General features: G+C 33.9%; 1 protein-coding gene, 1 long non-coding RNA gene and 1 pseudogene across 2 annotated transcripts in view; 1 reads left to right on the plus strand and 2 right to left on the minus strand.

The window, feature by feature from the left end:
* Positions 1 to 6: 6 nt before the first annotated feature.
* On the minus strand, positions 7 to 5,609 carry LOC131801929 (ubiquitin carboxyl-terminal hydrolase 5-like; annotated as a pseudogene).
* A 4,478-nt stretch (positions 5,610 to 10,087) lies between these two features.
* LOC101895850 (kalirin) overlaps positions 10,088 to 24,653 on the minus strand; it is a 137,776-nt gene continuing 123,210 nt past the window's right edge. The window contains 8 exon segments of the mRNA XM_059121032.1: positions 10,088 to 10,391; positions 13,267 to 13,518; positions 13,809 to 13,946; positions 14,042 to 14,231; positions 14,321 to 14,431; positions 18,539 to 18,714; positions 18,802 to 19,176; positions 19,273 to 19,332. Coding sequence (XP_058977015.1) covers positions 10,128 to 10,391; positions 13,267 to 13,518; positions 13,809 to 13,946; positions 14,042 to 14,231; positions 14,321 to 14,431; positions 18,539 to 18,714; positions 18,802 to 19,176; positions 19,273 to 19,332 — 1,566 coding nt within the window. The 3' untranslated portion in view covers positions 10,088 to 10,127.
* LOC131801925 (uncharacterized) lies at positions 23,555 to 24,126 on the plus strand. The gene is made up of 2 exons (XR_009341956.1): positions 23,555 to 23,674; positions 23,728 to 24,126. It is a non-coding gene; the product is annotated as an uncharacterized LOC131801925 (long non-coding RNA).

Consider the following 24,653-nt stretch of genomic DNA (forward strand, 5'->3'; position numbering starts at 1 on the left):
GCAAGCCTGCAGGGGAACCTTATGGCGCACTATATCATTTGTGGATCCTGCTGGGCATTCGGGCCTTTTTCTTCTCCAAATACTCTTTGACTTCATCCAAATTGGGGGCCTTTTCCAAAGGTATAACCAATGGAAACAGTATTCTTCACGGCTGGTGTATTTAACTTTTTTGCTGGCCATACACTCCACACACGCTCCTCTACGCTAAATGTCGCGATTCAATGGATTGAATTGATTGCGTGAGTGGCGTTCCAACAAGTTAATAAAATGCAAATAAAAATCATAGGCATCTTGTTGTTGCTTTGTGCCAAATCCGGGTGGCCCTTGCCAATGAGATTTGTAAACATGGCCGGGAAAGGCCGGTGCTTTCAGAATCCAAGGTATTCTCCGATATGCTGCTGTATTTACCACTCCACAAACCATTGCCCAACTTTGCTACTTGAATATGAATCATTTTGCTGGATCTGCTGGAAATTCGTTGAAATACTTTTCAGCCCCTTGGCCCACAAATCGCGATTTAAAATCTGGCAGTGTAAACAATACCTGCATTACACTGTTTATGTAACATGAATTGCCTAGATTGCGCATTCCGGTATAACCTGGTCCAGCCAAAGGTTGTAGCTCACTGTCACTCTCCGTCAGTAGGGACCATTCGCCAATACGTTGATTAATTTCCAGCTCTAATTCCACCATTGATTTTTCACTTTTCTTCATGGCAGCAATATTAATGCCAAAATGGGTCAAATGTTGTTCAAGGTGTGAGTCAACAACCATATCATCTTCGGGATATGAAAATACATCGGCCGTTATGGCACCCGAGCGATCTTTGGTTATGGTACCCAATTTAACGGCCAAGGGATAGTTTGTTACACGATAATGTTCCACGGCATGGTCATTGCCGCCGGAACCATCAAAGAACTTGCGGCCACATAAAATCGAACCGTCAGTCAAATTCAACCACAAATTATTGGTCAAATCACATTTTTCACACTTCCACCCGGAAGGAGGCACCTTTTTGCCATTATTCAATTGGGTTAGGTTTTCAGAATATTTGGTTACCACACGTACCTCACCATCCCAAGTTCCTGTCGGATGGGAAGGAGTTAGATAATGGGGATAAATATAAAATTTACTTTCCACTTACCGGTTAATGCCTGCTTCTCGAGCTGTGATATGGCTGATTCTTGGGCCAATATGGCCTCTACCGATTGTGTTACAATTAATGGCAAGTCATTGTTGGGTAAGGAATTTTCGTTTTCTATATCTGGAGCCACCACAACACTGTAATGATCGTTGTATTCATATTTTTTGCTATTCGCATCATTGTATCCTCCCTCAAGGCCAATGGCCAAACGTGTTATTTTACGTTCCGGCCCGGCTTCATCGCCACTCTTGACTTGGTCATCTTCAATGGGTATTTTTTCCCGGCGTATGTGTAAAAACACACAATTGCCTGACTTTTCGGCATATTTTCGAACATATTCCTCACCAAAACCAAGGAAACTGGTTAGGCTGACATAAAGACCCGTTGGAGTCTCGGGATTATCATATGAATAGACACATTCATCTTTATATATTGGCTGATTTCCACAGGGAACTTTAATTTAGAAATATGCTTCTCCATTTGCTTGCAATGTTTCGCAGAAAACAAAACTTTTTTTGCAAATTTCTATTGGCGTCAATGCGTTTTGCCTAGCGGCTTTGTTCTTTGCAATTAGTAGTGTCATGGTGCAGAGGTGCAATGAAAGTGTACTATGATTGTCGAGTACTCAGCCGGCAATGTGAAATGGAGGGAATTGTGTGAGAATATGATTTTTTTGAAATGAAAATGAGAAAAATGTATTTTTAAGTGGACATATTAAAATTATTTCAATAAATAAATAAATAATTTTTTAATGTACTTAGGGTGATTTAACCTTATTTTTAACGGATTAAGCTGTCATTTTGATTTTTTTAGATTTGTAGTAGGAAAAATGTCCTCTCAAAAAAATCTTGCATATGGGTTTAATGTTTGGGGGAGACATTATATAAAGGGTTTGGATACATTTCCCCATAAAATCAACCGTGCCTTGATCTTTATAGTTTATAGAAATTAATAATCCTTACTGCAGAAAAATTCCAATTTAGGTCATTATTTGGTGTAACCTCCTCCTGATTTTCGTTTAGCTCCAAATTTTAAATTTAGGTATCTTGAGTTCTGGTAGAATAAATGTATCAACCGAATAACCTATTAAGTGGTAATGTAAATAAACTACCTCTCATTGGCAGTAGGTTGTAAATAATGGATTATTTTCCAAAAAGAGGTGTATTTCTAATAAGAATGATGCGGAATTCTAGTTTAAAAAAGTCTTGACTTATATGATCTCATCTCGACTCGGTGGCTACTTCAAAAAGCAACAATTCTGAGATTCAGAAAACCCAAGATTTGTTGTTGAGAACTTTAGCTAAATTTAGCGAAAACTACAGTTTTTATAGACCAAAAAATTGATGTTACTTTTTTATGATAAATTTAAAGCCTATAATTTTCTTTTGTTCGGAGACCCATACATAATAAATTTTGATGGAGAATAATTCCTTTTTTAACACTTTTCCCAAATAATGAAGTATAAAGGGAGATTCTGACTCTGGAAATGTGGTAAATGAGGAGTTAAAAACGTAAAACCTTAATTTTCAATTGTATTATATGACTTTGGAATATAATTTTCTCAAAATCTATAGTACCTAGATGTATTTTGAGATTTATAGTAAAATTTGATCTAGAATATTTCCTTCTTTGACACTTTTCCCAATTAATGAAGCATTAAGGGAGATTTGACTTAGAATGGAAAAGTGTTAAATGAGGAGTAAAAAACGTAAACCCATAATTTCAATTGTAATATATGACTTTAGAATATAATTTTATGATAAACTATAATACCTAGATATATAATATATTCTGATATTTATAGTGAAATTTGATGGAGAATATTTCCTTCTTTGACACTTTTCCTAATAATGAAGTATTAGGGCAGATTCTGACTTCGAAATGGAAAAGTGTTAAATGGGGAGTAAAAAAACGTAATTCCTTAAATTTCAATTGTAATATATGCTTTTGGAATATAATTTTATCAAAAAGTATAATACCTAGATATATGGTTCATTCTGAGATTTATAATGAAATTTGATGGAGAATATTTCATCCTTTGTAACTTCTTCCAAATAATGGAGTATTAAGGGCAATTTTGATGTAGAATGGAAAAGTCTTAAAAGGGAGTAAAAAATTAAACCCATAAATTTCAATTGTAATATATAAATTTGGAATATATTTTCTCAAAAACTATACTACCTAGGTAATAGTTTATTCTGAGATTTATAGTGAAATTTTGTGTAGAATATATTTTCCATTAAGAAATCCTCTCTAAAACGAAGTTTTATGTCACTTCCAAGCATCAACTTAAAAAGGCGTGGAAAAAAATTCTTAAAAAAATTAGAAAATATTTGCGCGTTTTTTCGTTAGCAATGATGCCAATATTTTCTTGATATATAATGGAAATAGAGATTTCTTTTCGTTGGGAACCTATAGTGAAATTTGATGAAGACTTTTTTTTGTCTTTGATGCCATCCTGCTAAAATGATGTTTTGTGTTGAGGATTTGGCATAAACTCGTATGAAGTACGATGTGTGTTTTCAATATTTTTAAATTCCTGTCGTTTAGTTTAGATTCAGACTTTTGATGTCTTCTGGGAGCTACAGTAGAATTTTATGACAAATAATTTAGTGGAATATTTTGACTTGCTACGATGCCGCTTAAATTGAGTTTTGGAGCACAATTTGAAAAGAGGACAAAAAACTCATTTGTGACTCAGGTTTAAAATTGTCGACCAAACTAATCCTCGTATTGTTATCTGTAATGTTGCCAAATACACTCTATTCCAAAATTAAGGGCTTCTAAGGAATCTCAATTCTAATGATTTCAAAAATGCATCCATTCTTAGGTGGCGCGTGCTTCATTTATAGCGCACAATGGCCACCAAAATCTCCGGATTCCAATCCGTTGGACTATTGTGTCTGGAGTATTTTGGAAAGCAAGAAAGCAAATGCCAAAGTGTCGATCACCTCAAGCAAGCGCTTCGCCGGGAATGGGCCAAAATACCGCAGAGCAACATTCGGGCAGCGTGTGACGATTTTATTGGCCGTTCGAAGGCCATAATTCGTGCCCAAGGTGACCAATTCGAACAAATCTAAACTTATTCTAAAATTTGAGGCTATTTCCGACATTTTTTTAATGTAATATTGGGAAAATTGGTTAATGCAGTAAAATTTTTTACGTTCTTCTGGAGTAGGATAATAAATAAAACTCCAAAATATTCTTATTGGTATTATTTTGATTTATTTAGTATTGTCTTTTTTTGTTATAGTTGTATGAAATTATAGTATTGTTGTTGGGTTTGTTCTTCTTTCATACTTAAATATATATAGATTCGAATTGTAATTAGCATAATATTAACAAGTAAGTAGGTAGATAGTTATATATAGTATGTATGTATGTGTGTTTGGTAGGATTTTCTTTTTATTTAGGGGGGGATATTTATTTTGAGAAGTAGGTAGTTATATATTAATTTAGTTTATTTGAATTTTGATTTAAACAAATAAATTTTCGATATTGTTTTTCTTTTGTTTCTCTATACGATTTTTTTGTGGTGTGCTATTATATCTTGGCTTATATATTATGTATGCTTTTTGTTGGTGCGTTTGTTTCTTTTATTATTTTTTTTGCTGTTGTTGCATTTTTGATGTATAAAAAATAAATTTTCCTATAACATCAAGTGTTATACTGTTTCTAAGTTTTTTCCGTTTTATTTTGTAGCAGCAGGGACCCATATCATTTCATTTCAGATCAGCTGTCTTTAGTTTCATGGCATTTTTGTTTCATTCTTTTTACTGTTTTTGTTTTATGATTCTATTGCAAGTATTTAGTTGGTATATATATGTAAATTTGAATAGTAGTATAGTATAAAGACATTTATATTTTTATGGAAAAAAGTTTATTTCAATGGTTTTTACAACACTTTCCTTTCCGAATTGCTGTCTATAAGTAGTGCTTCTTAATAGGTTTTATAATTTTTGTTTTGTAGTTGTTTTTTTGCATTCCGTGATTATTTTTGAAGTTTTGAAAAGTATTTTTTGGTTACATATTTATTTTACAAAACAACAATTATATTCTAATGGTGTTTCTTGTTTTGTTTTCTTTTTTTAATAATTATTTTTATTTGTATTTGTTAATTGTATGCAAACGTTTCCATTTTTGAGTATTTCTGTACTTGAAGTAGTTTTCTTTTTATAAATTATGCATTTTTTTTGTATTTTCCATTCTTTTTCTTTGTAAGTACCAAAAGTATATCCGCCCTAGATACATATCATCAGATTCCTTATTTAGTTTTTTTGTTAATTTATCTCTATAGTTACACACTCATAAACAACAATGATTATTATTTGTATTATTAATTAATTTACCACATATTTTTATGCTATATGACACAAGGCATACAACATGTACATACATACTGTGTATATTTTATATATTTTATTATTATTATTTGTATATTTATATACTTACTCACAATGCTCATTTCGTTTTTGTATATATATTTACATCGTTTTTTCCAGCTCATCATTGCTAACTATTTAAATTAGATTTAGAAATAATATTTTAAATAAATATAAAAATTTGCAAACATTAAAAGAATAGATTTAATTGTACCTCTTCATTGGCTCATTGTAATTTTGTGGCCAAAGTTTTTAAAAATATTAAAAAACAAAAAAAAAAAAAAAAATACATTAAGTTTGGCCCTCCATCTTAGGATAATGGAAACATTAGAACCAATTATGACTCACAAATACCTATTTTTAGACATATTCGTGGGAAAATGTGTGAAAAATCATGAAAATATCGAATATCGGGAGGTACCGCTTTATGGGGCTATACAAAAATGTGGACCTATACATACAATGCTTCGCCAACGGAGCTTGAACCCATTAGGACCCACAAAAACCAATTTTTAAACAAAACCGCGAGATTGTGACAAAAATGAAAAGATGTGGCAAAAATGATCGAAATACGGAATATCGGGAGGTACCGTTATATGTGAGGTATACCAAAAAGGAGACCATACATGCAATATTTCGCCACCGGAGCTAGAACCCATTATGACCAACAAATACCAATTTTTAGATAGATATTTAAAAAAAAGTGTGCAAAAATCATCAAAACCGGAATATGGGTAGGTGCCGATATATGGGGGCTATACCAAAGCGTGGACCTATACATACAATGTTTTGCCACACACACTAGGACCCATTACGACATACAAATACCAATTTTCTGACAAATCCGTGAAAAAATATGGCAAAAATTATCAAAATATCGAATATTGGAAGGTACCGTTATATGGGGATCATACTAAAACGTGGACCGATATATCTCATTTCCAATACCAACCATCATAGACACAATACAAGGTGGAGGGTATAATAAGAGAGGCTACAAAAGAGAATCCACCCGAATTCTATGTCGAAGTTTTAGCAGATATTACCAGGATACATTTCAATAGTTCTTTTAAAGAGAGTTCTAAATCTTGAGAACGTCCCAATTCCCATTTATTTTCTTTCGATAAAAGTAAACAGGTCCTATTTACTGTTTGTCGGTCAATTTTCTCTTAAATTCTAATTGTTTGGCTAATGGACATTTTCTTTCCCTACTTACCATGAGTTTACTACTTGTCCGTCCGTTCGCGGAAGCATAGCTGGATGCTACCGGACGCGTCCAGTTGAAAGCCCAGAAGATATATTGGGCATCTGCGAATTAAATAAGCTGTCGCGGACAGCTCAGTGGTACCAGGGGCAGAGTCTCGGAACAAATGTCCGAGTGCTCGTGATGTTTGGTTCGACGGGGCGAATAGCTGGCGTCCATAAATAACCAGTGATCGGTGTTGGACTACCGGGATAAACGACTCCAAGCGCTGGGGTGTTACGTAAACCGCGCCCATCAGTGTTCCTCTGTTTGCAAACCTAAAAACGCCAACAACTACCAATAACCGTTCAATGGACCATACGATCCAAACTTACAGTGACGTTATCCGTGGCCGTATTTACCAGCAGAAGACCAAAACACTGGGACTCCGTCAGGAGATTGTTCCCTCTGGCTTTGGAAATGACTCGGCTCTTTCTGACGAGGAACTTGATATCACTGTCATTCCTTCGTCTATAAGAGGTCCCTAACCGTTGTAACAGTTAATTGGATTATCTGACACAAACGTTCATTTATTATTCGGCCCTTCACTGGCTGTTGAAAAAAAGACAATAAGTTCGGTCGATCTCTTGCAAATTCTGTTAGGCAGCACTGAAGGCCTTATATTCCTACACCATTAAGTCTAGGGTTGTTTTGAACTGCAGAAGAGCCTTGGAAAACACTGGGTTGTCCATCAAGCTCTTTTGGGTTCCTGGTCATTATAATATTCCAGACAACGAGACTGCAGACGAATTGGCTAGGCTAGGATCCGAATCAACTACAATTGAAGTAGAGAACTTGTTTAAACCACCACTGTGCCACTTCCTAGAGGTTATTCACAGACACTACTCTGAGAGAATCCAACACATATGGCTGGACGAAAGGGGTTGTACCATCTCCAAAAGAATGTGGCCCATACTCTCGGAGAAGAGAACAAAATCGCTACTGTCATTGCCGAAACATGATTTAAAATTTGTGGTGGGTATCATCACAGGTCACTGTAAGGTGAGGGCAATGATTTCGAAATGGGATAGCGATAACATTGACTACTGTAGGATCTGCCAAGATGAAGAAGAAATGGAGACAGTCGAACTCTTGCTCTGCCACTGCCCAGCACTCATTAGCGTGAGACACAGATTGATGGGGGAACTAGTGTCACATGATCTGTCTTCTTTTTCTAGCACTGAACCTACAGTAATTCTTCAATTAGCCAGAAGATTCAAGTCAAGAAGATTCAAGGCTAAAGACGACACGGCAACTTCTTTAGCCGTAGATCACACTCTATAATTCTATTTTCTATCTTCACTCTCTTCCATCACACATTCCTTTCTTTTACTATTCTTTCTAGGATGAACACAATGAGCCTGTAGGTCTCCGAGTGGAGCGGTTACCAAACGGCAACCGCGCGTCCAATAACCTACCCTAGGTTACCTCTTAAATTAATCTTTCATAAAGCCATCCTTTCTACCTTCATTTCCAAAATTCGCTTTTGATTTCCTCTAATTTTTGAAACTAAATTTAATTTGGTCTACGAAAACTAAACCCAAAACTAAAATAGTTTTGCAAAATAATTGTTTCATAATGTTGTTGTTTTTTTGTTTTCATATATGTATTTTATTTGTTGTTGTTGTTTCGCTTCTGTATAATATAAGTATATTAATGTTATGTTACGTTATTTATATATTTGTATTTATTTATATATGTATATTTTTTTTTGTAGATTTCTAAAAAACTTTGAGTTATTCGAAAGAGAAGAAAAAATAATAATAATAGAATACAAATTAAAAAAATATATAATAATAATAATTGTTTTGTTTCTTATGTAGGTGTGTAGGTTGTTGTTTGCATGTGGTTTTTTTGTTTGTTTGTATGTATGTAATAATAAAATACTTATTATTTAGAATCACTCAGATAGCACTTAAAAATTACTTATTATACAAAAAATAAAAAGAGTAAAATATATTTGTATATATAGATCATCATTAAAATTAAATGGTTTACAATAATATATATATAAATACAAAAAATGAAAAAATAAAGAAAATTGTTTACACATTGCAAAAATTATTATTAATTAGAATAATCATAATTGTAATAATACTAAAATTAGGGCTAAAAACTAAGGAGTTGTTGTGGGTTTTCAATGATTTTGTGGTGTGGTTTTCTTTTTTTATAAAAATAAATTGCTTTGAAATAATTTAAACGAAATGATGAGGAAACTTGCTTGGGGGGATTTTTGTGATTTATGTCTGCATGAGGGCCTTTTTGTTGTAGGTGTGTGTGATAGTGGGGTGTCTTGCAAATGCAATCGTCGTTTTGGAAACCTAAAGTCATTTAAGGATTAGTTACAGGTCCTCTATATTAAGGTATAGATAGATAGATGAATAGCTACTAGGTTTTAAGTTAGTCCGTCCTCCAGTCTCTCCGTCCTCCTGTCCGTCCGTCCGTTTGTTTGTTGATTTGGAAATATTTTTCTTAATTTTGTGGTTTCATACTTATTTCTATATGACTGGGAGTAACTACTTGGCTTTTTACTGGCCGGGAGTTTATTTTTTTAAATTAAAATTACATTTAGAATTGTGGAAAAATAATAATAATAAGACATAAATGTTATTAAAAATATATAAGACAGCTTTAAATTGCATCGAAGTAATACTTCTTAATTAGAATTCATCTATTGTGTGTGTGTGTTTTTTTTTTCTCTTTTGCTAAAAAAACACATCGTTCATCGTTTGCTTTGCGCCATATTTCCTTGCCTATTCCATTTCTCAAACACAAATTAAATTTTACATACCAAAATTTTGCATTGTTTTCCCAGGACACATGCCGGGGGTCTGGTCTCTGGACACAAATGTATTACACTTTTTTCTTTTTGGTTTTACTAAACATAGATTTGAAATAATTTACATTAGTTTTTTTAATTTTTTGTAATAATAATTTATAAATAATTTTGTTGTTTTTCTTGTTCTTCTACTACTTTTTGTTGTTGTTGTTTGTTTGTTAACTGAGTATAATTTATATAAACTGAGCACACATAAATTTTGTCACTAAAGTTTTGTTTCCTTTCGCTAATATTGTTGGGTGAATGGTATGTGTGTGTGTTGTTGTTGTTTTTTTTTTTAATAATTTAGAGTGCACATTTAAAATGTTGACTTTTTTTGTAATTTTTTTTTTACATTTTTTTTTGATTTTTTCCAAAAAATATTCCATTTGTTTTTGGTTTTCTTTTGATTTCTCCAATTTGGTTGTGGAACTAAACAAATTATGGTGTCTACTTTTAGGCGCTCACAATGAATGAAATCATCATCGACTTTTTAGTGATTTAGTGTTTTTTTTTTTAGTAATAATCATGGATTGCTGGTTATAGCTGCTCATTGTTTACTTGGCTATGTTGCTTTTGCAGTTGCTGTTGTTGCTGCTGCTGCTGTTGATAGGCAATGGGCCTGATGAGAGCATTAAGGAAATCATGTTGAAACTGCAATTGTTTGCGTATCGTGTCCAACCAATTGCGACATGCCTCCGTGTTGGAGGCATAGCAAATCATATTGATATTGGGTCGATTGGGATCAATGGATTTGAGTTGGAAACGATGATTTGTCAGCTCTTCCAATTGCATTTTGTTAAGCTGTAAAGAGAGGGAAAATGGGAGAGAGAGAGCGGCATTAGTTTAATGAAATTAGGCAAACAAAATTATATTTCAAAAGTATCAACTATTTTGTAGGATTCTAGGCTAGTATGGACTTTCCAATATCGGGTGTTATTTTTAGTTACTAAAAGCGACATTGGACAAGTAGAAACTACATAATTACTTCAAATCGGATGATATTGGCCTCAAACCACATTGAAATTATTAAAATTCTCCAGAACAAGTTAAAAAGTATCAGTCGGTTTTACCGACAGATGTATACCCTAAGTCAATGGTCGAATATTTAAATACATTTGGAATGAGCTTTTCTCGTTTTCTTTTTCAAAATCTTGAACCCTACGTGAAGGAGGTCCCAGAAGAAATGATCCAATACCTCCCATTTTTTTAACAGATCTTGTGTTGATGGAAATACTGAGTTGTGCCTAGTCTGGAATGGAATCGGATGTTAATTTCACGATTTATGAGTTTCGTGGATATTCAAAATTTTGACCCTTTGTGTGGGAGGTACCACAAGGAGTGGACCGATATATCCCATCTTCACAGCAGATCTAGTGTAAGTAGAAATAATGGGATGTGTGAAATATGAATAGAACCGGGTGTTTATTTCGGATTTTATAATCGTTTTGGTTATTCAATATTTTGACCCTTTGTGGAGGGAAGTACCAGAAGGAATGATCCGATCCCTCCCATTTTCATAACATATCTTGTGTTGATGAAAGTATTAAGATGTGCCAAATCTGAATGGAATCGGATGTTAATTTGGCATTTTATGAACTGCGTGGATATTCAAAATGTTGATCCTTTGTGGGAGAGGTACCACAAGGAGTGGACCGATATATCCCACCTACACAGCAGATCTAGTGTAAGTAGAAATAATGGGATGTGTGAAATATGAAGAGAACCGGATGTTTATTTCGGATTTTATAATCGTTTTGGTTATTCAAAAATTTGACCCTTTGTGGGGGAGGTACCAGAAGAAATGGTCCGATCTCTACCATCTTTATAACGGATGTTGTGTTGACGGAAGTAGTGAGATGTGCCAAGTTCGAATGGAATCGGATGTTAATTTCGCGTTTTATGAACTGCGTGGATATTCAAAATATTGACACTTTTGTAGGGGAGGTACCAGAAGGAGTGGACCGATATATTCCATCTTCACAGCAGATCTAGTGTAAGTAGAAATAATGGGATGTGTGGAATATGAAGATAATCGGATGCTTATTTCGGATTTTATAAGCGTTTCTGTTATTCAAAATTTTGACCCTTTGTGAGGGAGGTACCAAAAGGAACAGTTCGATTTCTCCCATTTTTATAACTGATATTGTGTTGATGGATATACTGAGATGTACCAAGTCTGAATGGAATCGGATGTTAATTTCACGATTTATGAGCTTCATGGATATTCAAAATATTGACACTTTTGTGGGGAAGGTAACAGAAGGAGTGGACCGATATATTCCATCTTCACACCAGACCTTGGGTTAATAAAGACATTGTGATGTGTGTAATTTGAAGACAATTGGGCTTAAACATCTCATTTTATAAGAGTTGTAATTTTTCAAAATTGTGACCCTTTGTGGGGTGGTACTTGATGGAGTGGACCGATACTGTCCATTTTCGCACCTGACCTAGCACTAATGCAAATGTTAAGATTTGCAAAATTGGAGCAAATTGGATTACCCTTTCTCTTTCTGTGCAGTAAAATATATATTTTTTTAAGTTCTACCTTTAGTGGGGAAGGTACCAGAAGGAGAGGACCAATATTGCACATCTCCGAGCTCGATCTAAGTTTCATAATAATATTACGATTTACGCGCACCAGCCAGACAAATAGACGGACGGATGGACGAACGGACATCTCTAGATTGACTCCAAATGTCCTTAAACGGATTTGATCCAAAGAGACCTAGGGTATAAAAACCTTTTTTTCGATCAGGCACGTTTTGGGCGTATCAAATAATATATACCCTCTGAGACATATGGCTGAGGATATAACAATTGTGAAAAGGCCGGGAGATTATCAACAACTTCGTGCTTGAATCCTTTTGAAAAAATCATCTCGACTAATGACGCCCATTGCCACCTTGGCGGTTATATCAAAAATATTGCTGTTGTAGCTGTAACATATGTTCGGAGTTTAAAAACTGCTCCAACATCCAGATTTAAGAAATCAGCTATTCTGATAGGCTATAGCCTAAAAACCATATGGAGTGGGTTGGGTAGGGTTGGCACCAGGCATCAAAAACGCATTGTAATTATTTTAATTCTCTACAGCTTCGTGATTAGATCTTTGAAAAAGAAATGGAATTCCATCCAAAAGTCATCTTGAATAATTAGGCCCACATCAGCAAGAAAAAATATTGCGGTTGTATGTCCGAAGTTTAAAAACTGCTAATTTGGTTCTGTTTCAACATCCAGATTTAAGAAATCAGCTACTCTGATAGGCTGTAACCAAAGGTTATGTGGAATGAGTTGGCATCAAAAACGCATTAAAATTATTTAAATTCTCAAAAAAAAAAAAAATTGAATATGTTGGAATCACAGTTTGCCAATTAGAATCTCAAGAAGGCAGGTTGATCATCAACAACTTTGAATCCTTAAAAATTACCCGGAATTACATTGAAAAATCATTTTGACTGCTGAGGCCTATTACAACCTCTGTGGCAATAATGGTCAACATTTCCATGAAATCACCTTCAAACATAACATTATATGGAACCTGCTATCAATTCAAATAAAGATCTAATGCGTGTTCCTAAATATTTGAATTTCTTTTTAGAAACTTGCCTATAGCTCTTAAAAAATCCCCCTTTATATTCATGTTCGTATATTATTTTATATGTATTTTACTCACCTGTATGTGTGATCGATAGATGTAGGTAGGACTTGAAAACTGTCCTTTAGCATTGTGTCTTTCGGTAAAGAAGATACCCTGATCGAAGAGAAATACATAAAGTTCACGGGTCTTGCGTTCGGTGGCATTTTTGCCCTGTTCCAGACATGTCAGCGTTCCATGTAATAGTAATTTACCTTGGGCCGTGATATTACCATCGAAATTTTTGAGACGTCGCAGTACCATAATATCGTTGACATCTTTGCAAATGGCCTGGGGAAAAGAGGGGAAATGGGGGGAAATGGGGGGAAATGAAATAAAAACTATTAATAAAATTCTTGAAAAGGAAGAACAAGAAGACATTTCAATAAAATTAAAAGCCTAAAACTCCACTTCACTATGGATAGTTTGAACTTTTAGCCTGTCCGCCTGAGTTGACATAGCCGCCATAATCAGTTGAGTAATCTCGACTTGATACTCAAAAAAATATTGGGCGCCAAATTAGCTCTAGCATCCCTTATTCCATTAGTTACTATGCCCTATTTTCTAATTCAAATACTTACATTCATTACATTACATGCTTCCTTCATGCTGGCCACATCTTCCATCAGGCCGGCATTTTCAATTTGTTTGGTTATGGTCGTCAAGAGTAGGACATATTTGGGTAATCTTTGTACAGGTTTTATAAGCAAATCACTTAGCTAAAGATTGCGAGAAACAGTGAGGATTATTATTTAAAAAAATAAATATTTTTTAAAATTGCGATTGAAAAATTATTCAAAAAAAAACACGTTACCTCTAAACGATGGCCCAACTTCTGTCGCACCAATTCAAAATATTGAACATGTTCGGTGACAATATGTTCCGATTTGGGTTTGTTGTTGCAATACGTAATATACATTTGGAATTTATTCTCATAGCGTTTGATCATGTTGCCCAGCTCCGAGGGGGTTTTTTGACTTTGGATTAATGCCTTGAGGAAATAGCTAAACATTTTTGACACAAAGCAGAAAAAGGTTGAAAATGACGAACAAAATATAATTAAATTAATTAAATTGTAATAATAACAACTCACTCTCTGTGCCATTCATAAATGGCTTCAATGTTGGCAAAAACTATTTGTCCTTTGGGTCCTCTTAAATCATTTGGCAATGGTATATCACCACTTCGCAATTCCTTAATGTACCTGGTGTGGAAATATGTGTGCATTAGTTGAAATTAAAATAGTAACAATAAAAACAACAATATTAATAATAACAATAATAAACAAATAAATAAATCCTACTCATTATTCTAATAATAGGTTTTTGGGCATGGCAAGTCAGGGATGGAAAACCAAAGTTAACAAAAAGTATTCACAATGAACAGAAGATCACATCCAGAGGTTTTCTGGGTTTGGAAATGTTAAAGAGGACTTAGAGAAGGCCTTCTTTATAAGTTTTAATAAGGTATTCAAAGGACCTTTTGAAGGTCTAATATTTAGAGAAGACACTCTAATATATTTCGATTTATAGACGAGCATGTAAAGACTTATATGTATAAAAGGCAGAATAGGGATGGAAAACTGAAAATAACAAAAAGTATTTAGGTCTACCAAAAGACAATACCAATAGAAGGGTTTCAAAACAATTAAAGAATCTCTTCTATATTTAAAAAGAGGGTTTTGGAGGAACTTCTAAGGGACTTATATATATATTTAGAGAAGAGCCTCTAAGGGACTTTTGCTCTGCGATTACCAACTAAGGGGTTCGTAGGGGTCGTTTCAAGCAAATATCGGTTTGAGGTTATCTTCAATCTTTGTATGTCTCTTAGAAGGGAAGGTTCCATGTGTAGAAGACTTTCGGAAGGTCTTCTAGGTATATGGATCCTTTACAAGGCAATATATAAATTAATGGAAAATATTTAGATGATCCTCTTTGCAAAGAAGTCCTATAGAAGGTTTTCTATGCATCGAAGTCATGTAGAAGACTTTTGTAAGGGTTTTAATTTGAAGAAGTTATTTTGAAGGTGTTTTATGAGTAGAACCCCTGTAGGTTTGCAAACCATGGAAGACTTTAAAAAGATCTTCCATCTGTAAAATACCTTTAGAAAATCATCCGCAAATTAGAGACCTTTAGACTTTTATCAGTACTTCTATTTATGAAAGATCATTGAATTAATTTGCACTTATAGAGAGAGGCCTTTAGAGGTATTTTATTTTTATATCTTTACACAACATTTTATATCTACATATAAACCTTTAGAAGGTCTTTTGTATATGGCAGACATTTAGATGATCTTTTCTTTCTATGAAAGACCTTTAGAAAGTCTTCTGTTGGTAGAAGATATTCTGAGAGTTTTTTGACGATCAAGGGCCTATAAAGGGTTCACTGTCCCTAGAAGATATTTAGAGGGCATTCTATTAGATTACCTTTGGAAGGCCTTCTGTCTGTAAAAGACCTTTTAGACCTTTCTATAAATCTTTTAGAGAAAGTCGATCGGAAAGAGATCTCTAGAAGGTCTTGTACATGAAGAAAATCTTTAGGAAGTTCTCCTGTCTTTAAAATACTTTTAGAAAGTTATCTATCTAATGCATTCTATTAATAGAAGACTTTTGGAACGTTTTTCATCTATTGACGTCCTTTAAAAGGTCATTGATTTAGCAGTTATTTAAGCCGTCCTTCATGTAAGACAGATCCTTGGAAGGGTTTCGATTTTAAAATATTTTAGAGAAATACATTAAAATAATTGGTTATTAATGGGAGATCTTTAGAAGGTCTTGTATATAAAGAAGATTTTAAGGAAGTTTATATCTTAAAGTTCCACTGTCCGTAAAATACCTGTCATGTATCCGAGAAATGCCTTCTATAGACTTTGAGAAGCCATTCTATCAACACAAGACTTATGGAACGTCTTCTATCTTTTGAAGACCTTAAAAATGTCTTTGGACTATAGAAGACATTTGAGCATTCCTCCATGTAAGACAAATCTTCAGAAGGGCTCCTATCTATAAATCTTTTAGAGGAAGACATTGAGATCGGATATCGATAAAAGATCTTTAGAAGGCCCTATAGCTAAAGAGGAAGTTTATCTCTAAAAAAAGATCTTTAAGAGTTCTACCTCGGGGGAAATACCTTTGGACTAAAGAAGACATTCCATCTAAGACAGTTTTTTTTTGAAAGGCTACGATTTATAAATCTTTTAGAGGAAGACTTAAAAAGGTCAGCTATCGATAGAAGATCTTTAAAAGGTTTTATATATAAAAAATACTTTTAGGAGGTGTATGTTTGAAGATCTGAAAGTCTTCTATAGGGGAAGATAACCTTATCATAGAGGACATGTAAAAAACGATCTGTCTGTTGAAGACCTTTAACAATTTTTTTTGGATGGTATTCCATCTATAGCAGGCTTTTAGTCTTTACATAGTATAACTTCAATAGGTATTTATTGATATCAGATCTTCTGAAGGTCTGAAGAAGAAGGGTTATTTATGCCCAAAGAAGGATTTAAACAGGTCTTCCGTCTGTAAAAGAACATTGGAATGTCTTCGATGTAAAGAAGACCATTAGAACAAGATGTTCCATAGGAGAACTTTGGGAGGTTTCCTGTCTATAGAAGACCTAGAAGGTTTATTTCTAAGGAAATTCTTCAAAATTTCTACTGTCTGTAAAATACCCGTGGAAGGTCAACTATTTATACAAGGTCTTGTATATGAGATCTTCCGAAGATTCATAGGTTCATAGAGGACATTAAAAAAGATGTGTCTGTTGAAGACCCAATCATATCAAAGATTTTTTTGGACGATATTCTATTATAACAGGCTTTTAGTCCTCATAGAGAAGACCTTCAAAAAATCTATTGATATCAGACTTTCTTAAGGTCTTCTATATAGAAAAGATCTTTAGGAGATTTATGTCTAAAGAAGATTTTTAAAAGGCCTATAAAAAACAACCTTACCCTACCTTATAAAGAAGACCTTCTATAAAATATCTTTAGGTGGTCGTCCGTCTACAGGAGACGTGCAGATGGCCTCTGGTCTATAAAAGACCCGTCGATGGATTTCAGATTTTAGAAAACCTTTAGTAGCTCTTCAATCTCAGGAAGACATTAAATAACAGTTTGTCTATTTATGTCTAAAAAAGAATTTCAATAGGCCTACTATCTGCAAAAGAACTTTGGTAGATCTTTCTTATGAAGAAGGCCTTTAGAAGAATACCTTCAATAAAAGATCTTTGGGAGGACTTTTGTCAACAGACGACCTGCTGATAGTCTCTATAAAAGACCTATAGAAAGATTTCCGGTTTTAGAAAATCTTTGGTAGGCCTTCAATCTAAGGAAGAAAGAAAGGCGATTTATTTGTAGGACACCTCACAAAAAATTGTCCCTCTATAGAAGAACTTTAAAGGAACATCTGTTTATAAGAGACCAGCAGATGGTCTTCTGTATATACAAGACCTGTAAAAGGGATTCAGGCTTCACAAAACCTTCTTCAATCACAGGAAGACATTTAACAGGTGATTTATGTTTAGGACAACCTAAACAATTCGTCCATCTATAGAAGACATTTAGAGGGTCTATAGAAGAATTTTAGAATGTCTTTAAATCTACAGGAGACCTCTTTATCTCTAGAAGAAGAAGTCTATCCTAGGAAAATAACGTTTAGAAATTCGTCAGCCTATATTGGACTGTGATATTTCCTCTTCCTAAGAGATACTTTTATAAGGTCTTCAAAGGGCCATTCATCGCTGTCTATAGCAGACCTTTAATGACACTTTTGTATATAATAGAATTTTCGAATGCCTTTAAATCTAGAGGAGGCCTTGGAAATGTCTTTTAGCTATAGGTGAGAAGTCTATCTTAAGTTGAGGACGTTTAGAAGGTATTCAGCCTATATAAAAACTATGGTAATTCCTGCGGTAGTTCCTCTTCTAAGATATTCTTCAATCTAAGGAAGACATTTAAAAGGCCATTCATTCATCGCTAGGACACCCTAAAAAATCGTCTGTCTATAGCAGACCTTTGAAGACACTTCTGTATATAATAGAATTTTGTAATGCATTTAGATCTACAGGAGGCCTTGGAAATGTCTTTTAGCTATAGGTGAGAAGTCTATCTTAGGTTGAAGACGTTTAGAAGGTATGCGGCCTATATAAAAACTATGGTAGTTTCTGCGATAGTTCCTCTTTCTAAGGAAAGCTTTTACATAGCGCTTTCCAGACATTTTCAAAACTCATTGACATAAAACGTTTTTCCATCCCTGCGACGGGGTAGCAGACTTATAAATTGTTTCTCTTAAGAGGAACTCTCCACTTACCCATTAACAATATCACCCAAATCCTTGATGTACGTTTCCTCGGTTGTCAATAGCTCGACTAGTGCGGGAAATCTATGCTTTTGTATTGTTGAAGACAAATCATTTTCATCATTTGCCTCACCGGCCGCATATGGTGCTGTTGATGCTGATGTTGTTGTTGCGGTTGTGCTATTGTTCTATGTGTGGGTGGTTTTATAGAGGGGGGGTTTTTGCTTAAGTTTATATAAATTTCAAAAAATTATATTTTAAAAATTATAATTTACTTCGTCATTGTTTTCAACAACGCCGGCAGCATTGCCTAACGCCGCCGTTGTTGCCGTTGCTGCAGATGATGATGCCGCCGATGCTGATGATGAGTTGTAGGTGTTGGTGGTAGAGGATAACGCTGTGCCTGCTGTCATCATCATCATTGACGACGCTGCTGCATTGGCTGTGCATGAGTTATTGGTGGTATTGTTGTCACCACAATTCGGATACATGGAATCGATATTGTCCATAACACCAGCCATGCCACCACCACCTGTTGTTGTACAATCACTGTTTGTTGTGTTGCTGCTGCTGTTGTTGGCTGTTCCTCCACCACTTCGATTATTACTACTGCTCTCACTGAGAATTTTTGATTTTTCCTCGTGTCTTTCCTGAAGGTGAGGGGGGGTGGGGGGGTAGAGAAAAAAGAGAAGAAGCATTCATAAGAAAAATGTAAAGTGGAAATAATGTAATTACGCTTCACTTACTGTCTTTTCTTTAACAATTTGTTCAATCTCCGATAGACCATCCATTTTGCCGGAACTGGCCTGTAAAGATAATGGGAAAACAAAAAATGATTAGAAATCGAAGGGGGATTTACAAAAAAAAAAAAAAAAAAAAAAAAAATATTGATGAGGAGAGAAAGAGAAAAACAACAGATTGTGCGAATTTCGTTAAAAACGATTACAATTGCGAAATTGACCGGTTGGTTTCAAATTTAAGTAACGAAAAATTCCAAGCCGATGTCTATCATCCTCACACTATATCGAGGGTTAGTATATATTTTTGGATTTGTGACATTTAAAGAGATTCGGATGCCTATTTCGCATTGGGTCATTCAAAATGTTGACCCCTTTGTATGGGAATTACAAGAAGAAGTGGGCCGATGTATCCCGTCTACACACTTGATTTTGTGTTGATGGAATTTGGAATTTGTGACATTTTAAAAGAATCGGATGCTTATTTGTTTTTTTTTATGGGATATATAACTATTTAAAATGTTGACTCATTGTGGTGGAGGTAACAAAAGGAGTGCGCTGATATATACGACCTTCACACGAGCTATTGTGTTAATAAAAATATTGGGATGTTAAGAATTTGAAGGGAATCGGATGTTTTTTTTTTTTTTTGAATTTTGTGAGCGTTTGGATTATTCAAATTCTTGAACCTCTTGTGGGAGAGGTACCAGAAGGAGTGATCCGATATACCCGTTCTTCTTACTATATCTTCTATTGACCGAAATATTGGGATGTGCCGAGTTTGAAAAGAGTGAGTTTCTCCTTTCGCGTTTTATGAGAGATATATATTAATTCAAAATGATGACCCTTTGTGGGGGAGGTACAAGAAGGAGTGGACCGATATTACTCATCTCCGAACTCAATCTAAGTTTGATTTAAATATTACCATGTACGAATCGTAATATTTAAATGGGATACTCCCTTCGTGAGACCTACGGGTGGACACCCATATATAGACTCCAAGTGTTCTAAAATAGATTTGGTCTAATATAATCGTTATTTAGATGAGGCATGTTTTGGATGTATCGAATGATATATGCCCTCTGTAGCCACCATAAAAATCTCATTTAAGTTTCAGATGATATTGAATTATTTAATTTAAAAAAACCAATTGGTACTTGAAAAAATAGTGTTTAAAGAATTCAAGCAAAAATAATTTTTTAAAGAAATCCACGTTAAAAAAAAATCAAATCAAAACAATCCATGTTTAAGGTTTCGATAGAGAAGATACAGGATTAAGGTTCAGAGAAAAAAGAACTTATTTAAATATGCATGTTTTCTATAATGTATGTTTAAATATGTTTAAAATCCCAAATTTCTTAAAAAAATTATATAAACAAATCACTAATTGGGCTGTGTTGGTCCTTGGGGGGAAAAACAATCTTTGACATATTTGGGTTTTGGACTTTTTTTTTAATTCCAAGTTTTGGGTCTTTAAAAAAAGAGCCTAAAAAATCCTAAGCTTAAAGCCCTTGAAAAAAATTATTCATATAAATTAAAAAAATTAAAAAAAAAAATCCAATTCTTTTGCACTTTTGGTCATTGAAAAAATGTACTATAAATGTAAGATATTGCACCTGATGGTCCTGAAACGATTCGTAAAAAATATTTAAAAAATTCAGGTGTTAGACTGAGATGGCCCTTAAAAATTACTTAAAAATCCATGTTTTTAAAATGGTCCTTGAAAAATTGGGTTTAAAAATCTAAGTTTTGCTTCAGATGTTGCTTGAAAATGGTTTTGGGTGGGTGGTCCAGAAAAAGAATGATTGAAAAATCCAAGTTTGGCCTTAAAAATATCTTTAAAAAAATCTTGGTTTTTAGATTGGTTGGGCGTTGAAAAAATCCTTATCTGAAAAAATCTAAACCTTAGTAAATATTAAAAAATCCAAATATTCCAAAAAATAATGTTTTTTTTTTTGTCTAATATGGTCCTTGGAAAATTTGCGACTTAAGATTTTTTCTATTTGAAAGAACTCTCCAAAAATCTACATTTTTGCCTAAGTTGATCCTTGAAAAAATTAAGATTTTTGCCTCGGAGTAATCTTCAAAATATGTGTACAAAAATCCAACATTTTGTCTCAGATGGTCCTTGAATAGAATATTTTTCAAAAATCAACGCTATTGCCTCAAATTATTCATAAAAAAAAAAATAAAAACATGTTGTTTCTTGCCTCAGATGGTCCCAGATTTTGATTGTACCTCAGACGGTCCTTGAAAACAAAAATTATTAAAGAATCCAAGCGTTTAACTCAGATGGTCCTTATAATTGTTGCTATTTGAAAATCTTCGAATTTTTTCCAAATTGCCCTCGGTGTACTAGAAAAGAAATGATTAAAAAATCAAGTTGCCCTTAAAAAAATTGGTTTTTAGGTTGTTTCAGCGTTGAAGAAATAAAGGCAACGATTTTTGTCAAAATTTATCCGTAAAAATATTCAAAAATCTCACATTTCAAAATATTAAAAAAGGGTTTTTTCTTTAATATAGTCCTTGAAAAAATTGGTTAAAAAATTATTTTATCTAAGATTTTGCTTGAAAAAAATAAGTTTTCTGCCTCAGAGGAACCCTCAAAATATGTGGGCAAAAAATCCAAAATTTTGCCTCAGATGTTTTCTTGGTAAAATAGTTTTAAAAATTCACTTTTTTTGCCTCAGATATTTCCTTGGAAAAATAGGCTTAAAATGCTCACCAAAAATCAACAATTATGCTTAGTAGACCCTTAAAAAACTGGGGTTTTTGCCTCGAAGAAACCTTCAAAATATGTATGCAAAAAATCCAAGATTTTGCCTCAGATGTTCCTTGAAAAAAATCTAAAATTTTGTTTCAGATGAACTTTGAAAAAAAAGATTCAACAATCCAGAAATTGACTCTGACGGGCTTTGAAAAAAAATTAAAATGCCTCGGAGGAACATTCAAAACATGTGTGCTAAAAATCCAAAATTTTGCCCAGATGCCAGATGCCCAGATTTTGCCTTGGAAAATAGGTTTAAAAATTCACGCTTTGTTGCTCTCAGAGGATACTAGAAATAGCTCTCCAAAAATCAACATTTTTGCTTTGGTTGGTCCTTGAAAAAAATTAGGCTTTTGCCTCGGTGGAACTTTCAAGGTCCCTGAACAAAAAATTAATAAAAATCTAAAATGTTGCTTTAAATGATTTTTGAAAAAATAGGTTCAACCATCCACGCAGTTGACTCTGATGGGCCTTGGGGAAAAATACCAGTTTCTCGCCCTTTGTCCTTAAAAATTCTTCTCTTGTTGATGAGTTCATCAACTGATTAATGTCTGCTGATTCTCTCTTCCGAAGCTTTGTGGTTAAAACCATATCACAATTGATCCGTGAAAAGTTAGGGTTTTATTTCCATTCATTCAAAAACTTTTTCCAAAATTCCCCCGAGTATAGGCCATATTTCTTGTTGATGAGTCCGTCTATCAGCTGATTAATGCCTTCTGATTCATTCTCCTCGGAAGTTGTGTGGCGAAAGGCCTGATCACAATTGCGATTTTTTTGCGAAATTTCCCATTTTTTTTATTTCAATATTTGAGTTACTCAAAAATGTTTAAAAATATTATCATTTTTATGTAGAATTTATGTTCGAATTGCAATTGGGAGGTCGGATCACAATTGCGATATTTTTTTTACGAAATTTTCAATTTCTTTATTGCAATATTTGATTTATTCGGAATTTTTCTTTTATTTGATTTATTCAGATTTTTTTTCTTTCGATTTAATTTTAAAATAATATCTCTTTTATGTAGAATTTATGTTTGAATTGCACTTGGGATCTTCCAGAAATTCCATTCCACACAACAAAGGCACTTTATCGCACAATTTTCTTTCTGTCATTAAGGAGAGCCGAACAAGTAAATATTACCAAATACGATCACACAGGTTGATTTTCTATTCAAATTTTTCGCCCCAAAAGGTTGGGAATTTTCACTTCACTCAAACACTGTTTGGCTGTGGGGTAGGGGGGTAGGGGTAAATAGTTTTCTTTTGGTTTCCCGGAATATGAAATTGATTTGAAAACTTGTTGTGGGGGTATAAAACGTTTAAACACTTGCTTGAGGTTTCAGGAACGAACGAACGAATGTTGATTGACGTTTAATCAAGTTCGTGCTAATGTAATTTCGTTTTGCTATTCAATTAACCAAAAACAAAAAACAACAAAAAATTGAAAACCAATATCTCGATGAAGGGGGCAGCTATCGCTTAGTGTGGCTGTTGTGATTTCGACTGGGAGAAGGAGTGAGTACTTTGCCAAACCTACCATGAGAAAGGGAAAAAGGCAACTCATTTCCAATTTTATTTTTTTTTATCTCCAAACGCGAATGTTTGTTGCGAACAACGTCGTGGACGACACTTAAGAATTCCAAAGTAAATATCGGAGAAGTTACGACGACGTAATGTTTTTTTTGTATTTTTTTCAGCACCACCGAGATAAGACGAAACGTAATACATATACCGGGTTCTTTTTGTTTTGAGATATTAAAAAAAATAATTAGCATTAATTTTTTTCCTCCGATATCACTTCAAAAAAAATTTAAATAAAAAAAAAAAAACAATTCAAAATATATAGCGCCGCAAAACATACGACTCCGAGTGGCTGACTGACAGACTTCTCACAACATCATAGAGACTGGCTGGCTATGTTAAGCGACCGTCCGACCGCCTGAAGGAAAGCAAACAATCTACTGACGCTATACTGCGGCATAAAGTGTAGTTGTTGCTACTGCTGTTGCTTCTTCTTCGTCATCGCTGTCTTCGCTGCTGCCGCTCGCTGGTGGTGGAGGTTCATTATTGGAATAAAGTTTATATTTGCACCTCGAGTCAATGTAGTTTCATTTTTTTTCAGTGGTTCTCTAATTCATTTGTTATTGTTTGAGGAAAAATACATGTGTTTGTTGTTCTTGTTATATTGGTATTGTTGTTATTGTTGGTGTTGCAATTCTGTTCTGTTTTATATTTACCTGTAGAACTGGTATGTCCGACCACCGTCTGTGGTTTTTTTTTTGAGGAGAATGAGGGATAGAGTTAACAATAATTTTATTGGGAAAGGGGGAATCTCATTGCGGAAATAAATTCCTGCGATTTCCAAGTGATTTATGCAAAAATTCTTGGGAAAACTTATTTTTGAATTTCAAGCATTTAAAAAAATATTTTTGAAGAAGTATTCGGAAAACCGTAGATTTGTAAAATAAGTAAAACAGCAGTAAATTCGGAACTTTGGAGGACTTATTTTTTGAATTCAAGGATTCTTAAAAAATATATTTTTAAGAACTATTTAGAAAATCGTAGATTCATAAAACAAGTAAAACAGCAGTAAATTCAGAACTTTGGAAAACTTATTTTTGAA

The sequence above is a fragment of the Musca domestica genome, unplaced genomic scaffold (genome assembly GCF_030504385.1).
Source record: "Musca domestica strain aabys unplaced genomic scaffold, Musca_domestica.polishedcontigs.V.1.1 181, whole genome shotgun sequence".
In the NCBI taxonomy this organism is placed as follows: Eukaryota; Metazoa; Arthropoda; class Insecta; order Diptera; family Muscidae; genus Musca; species Musca domestica.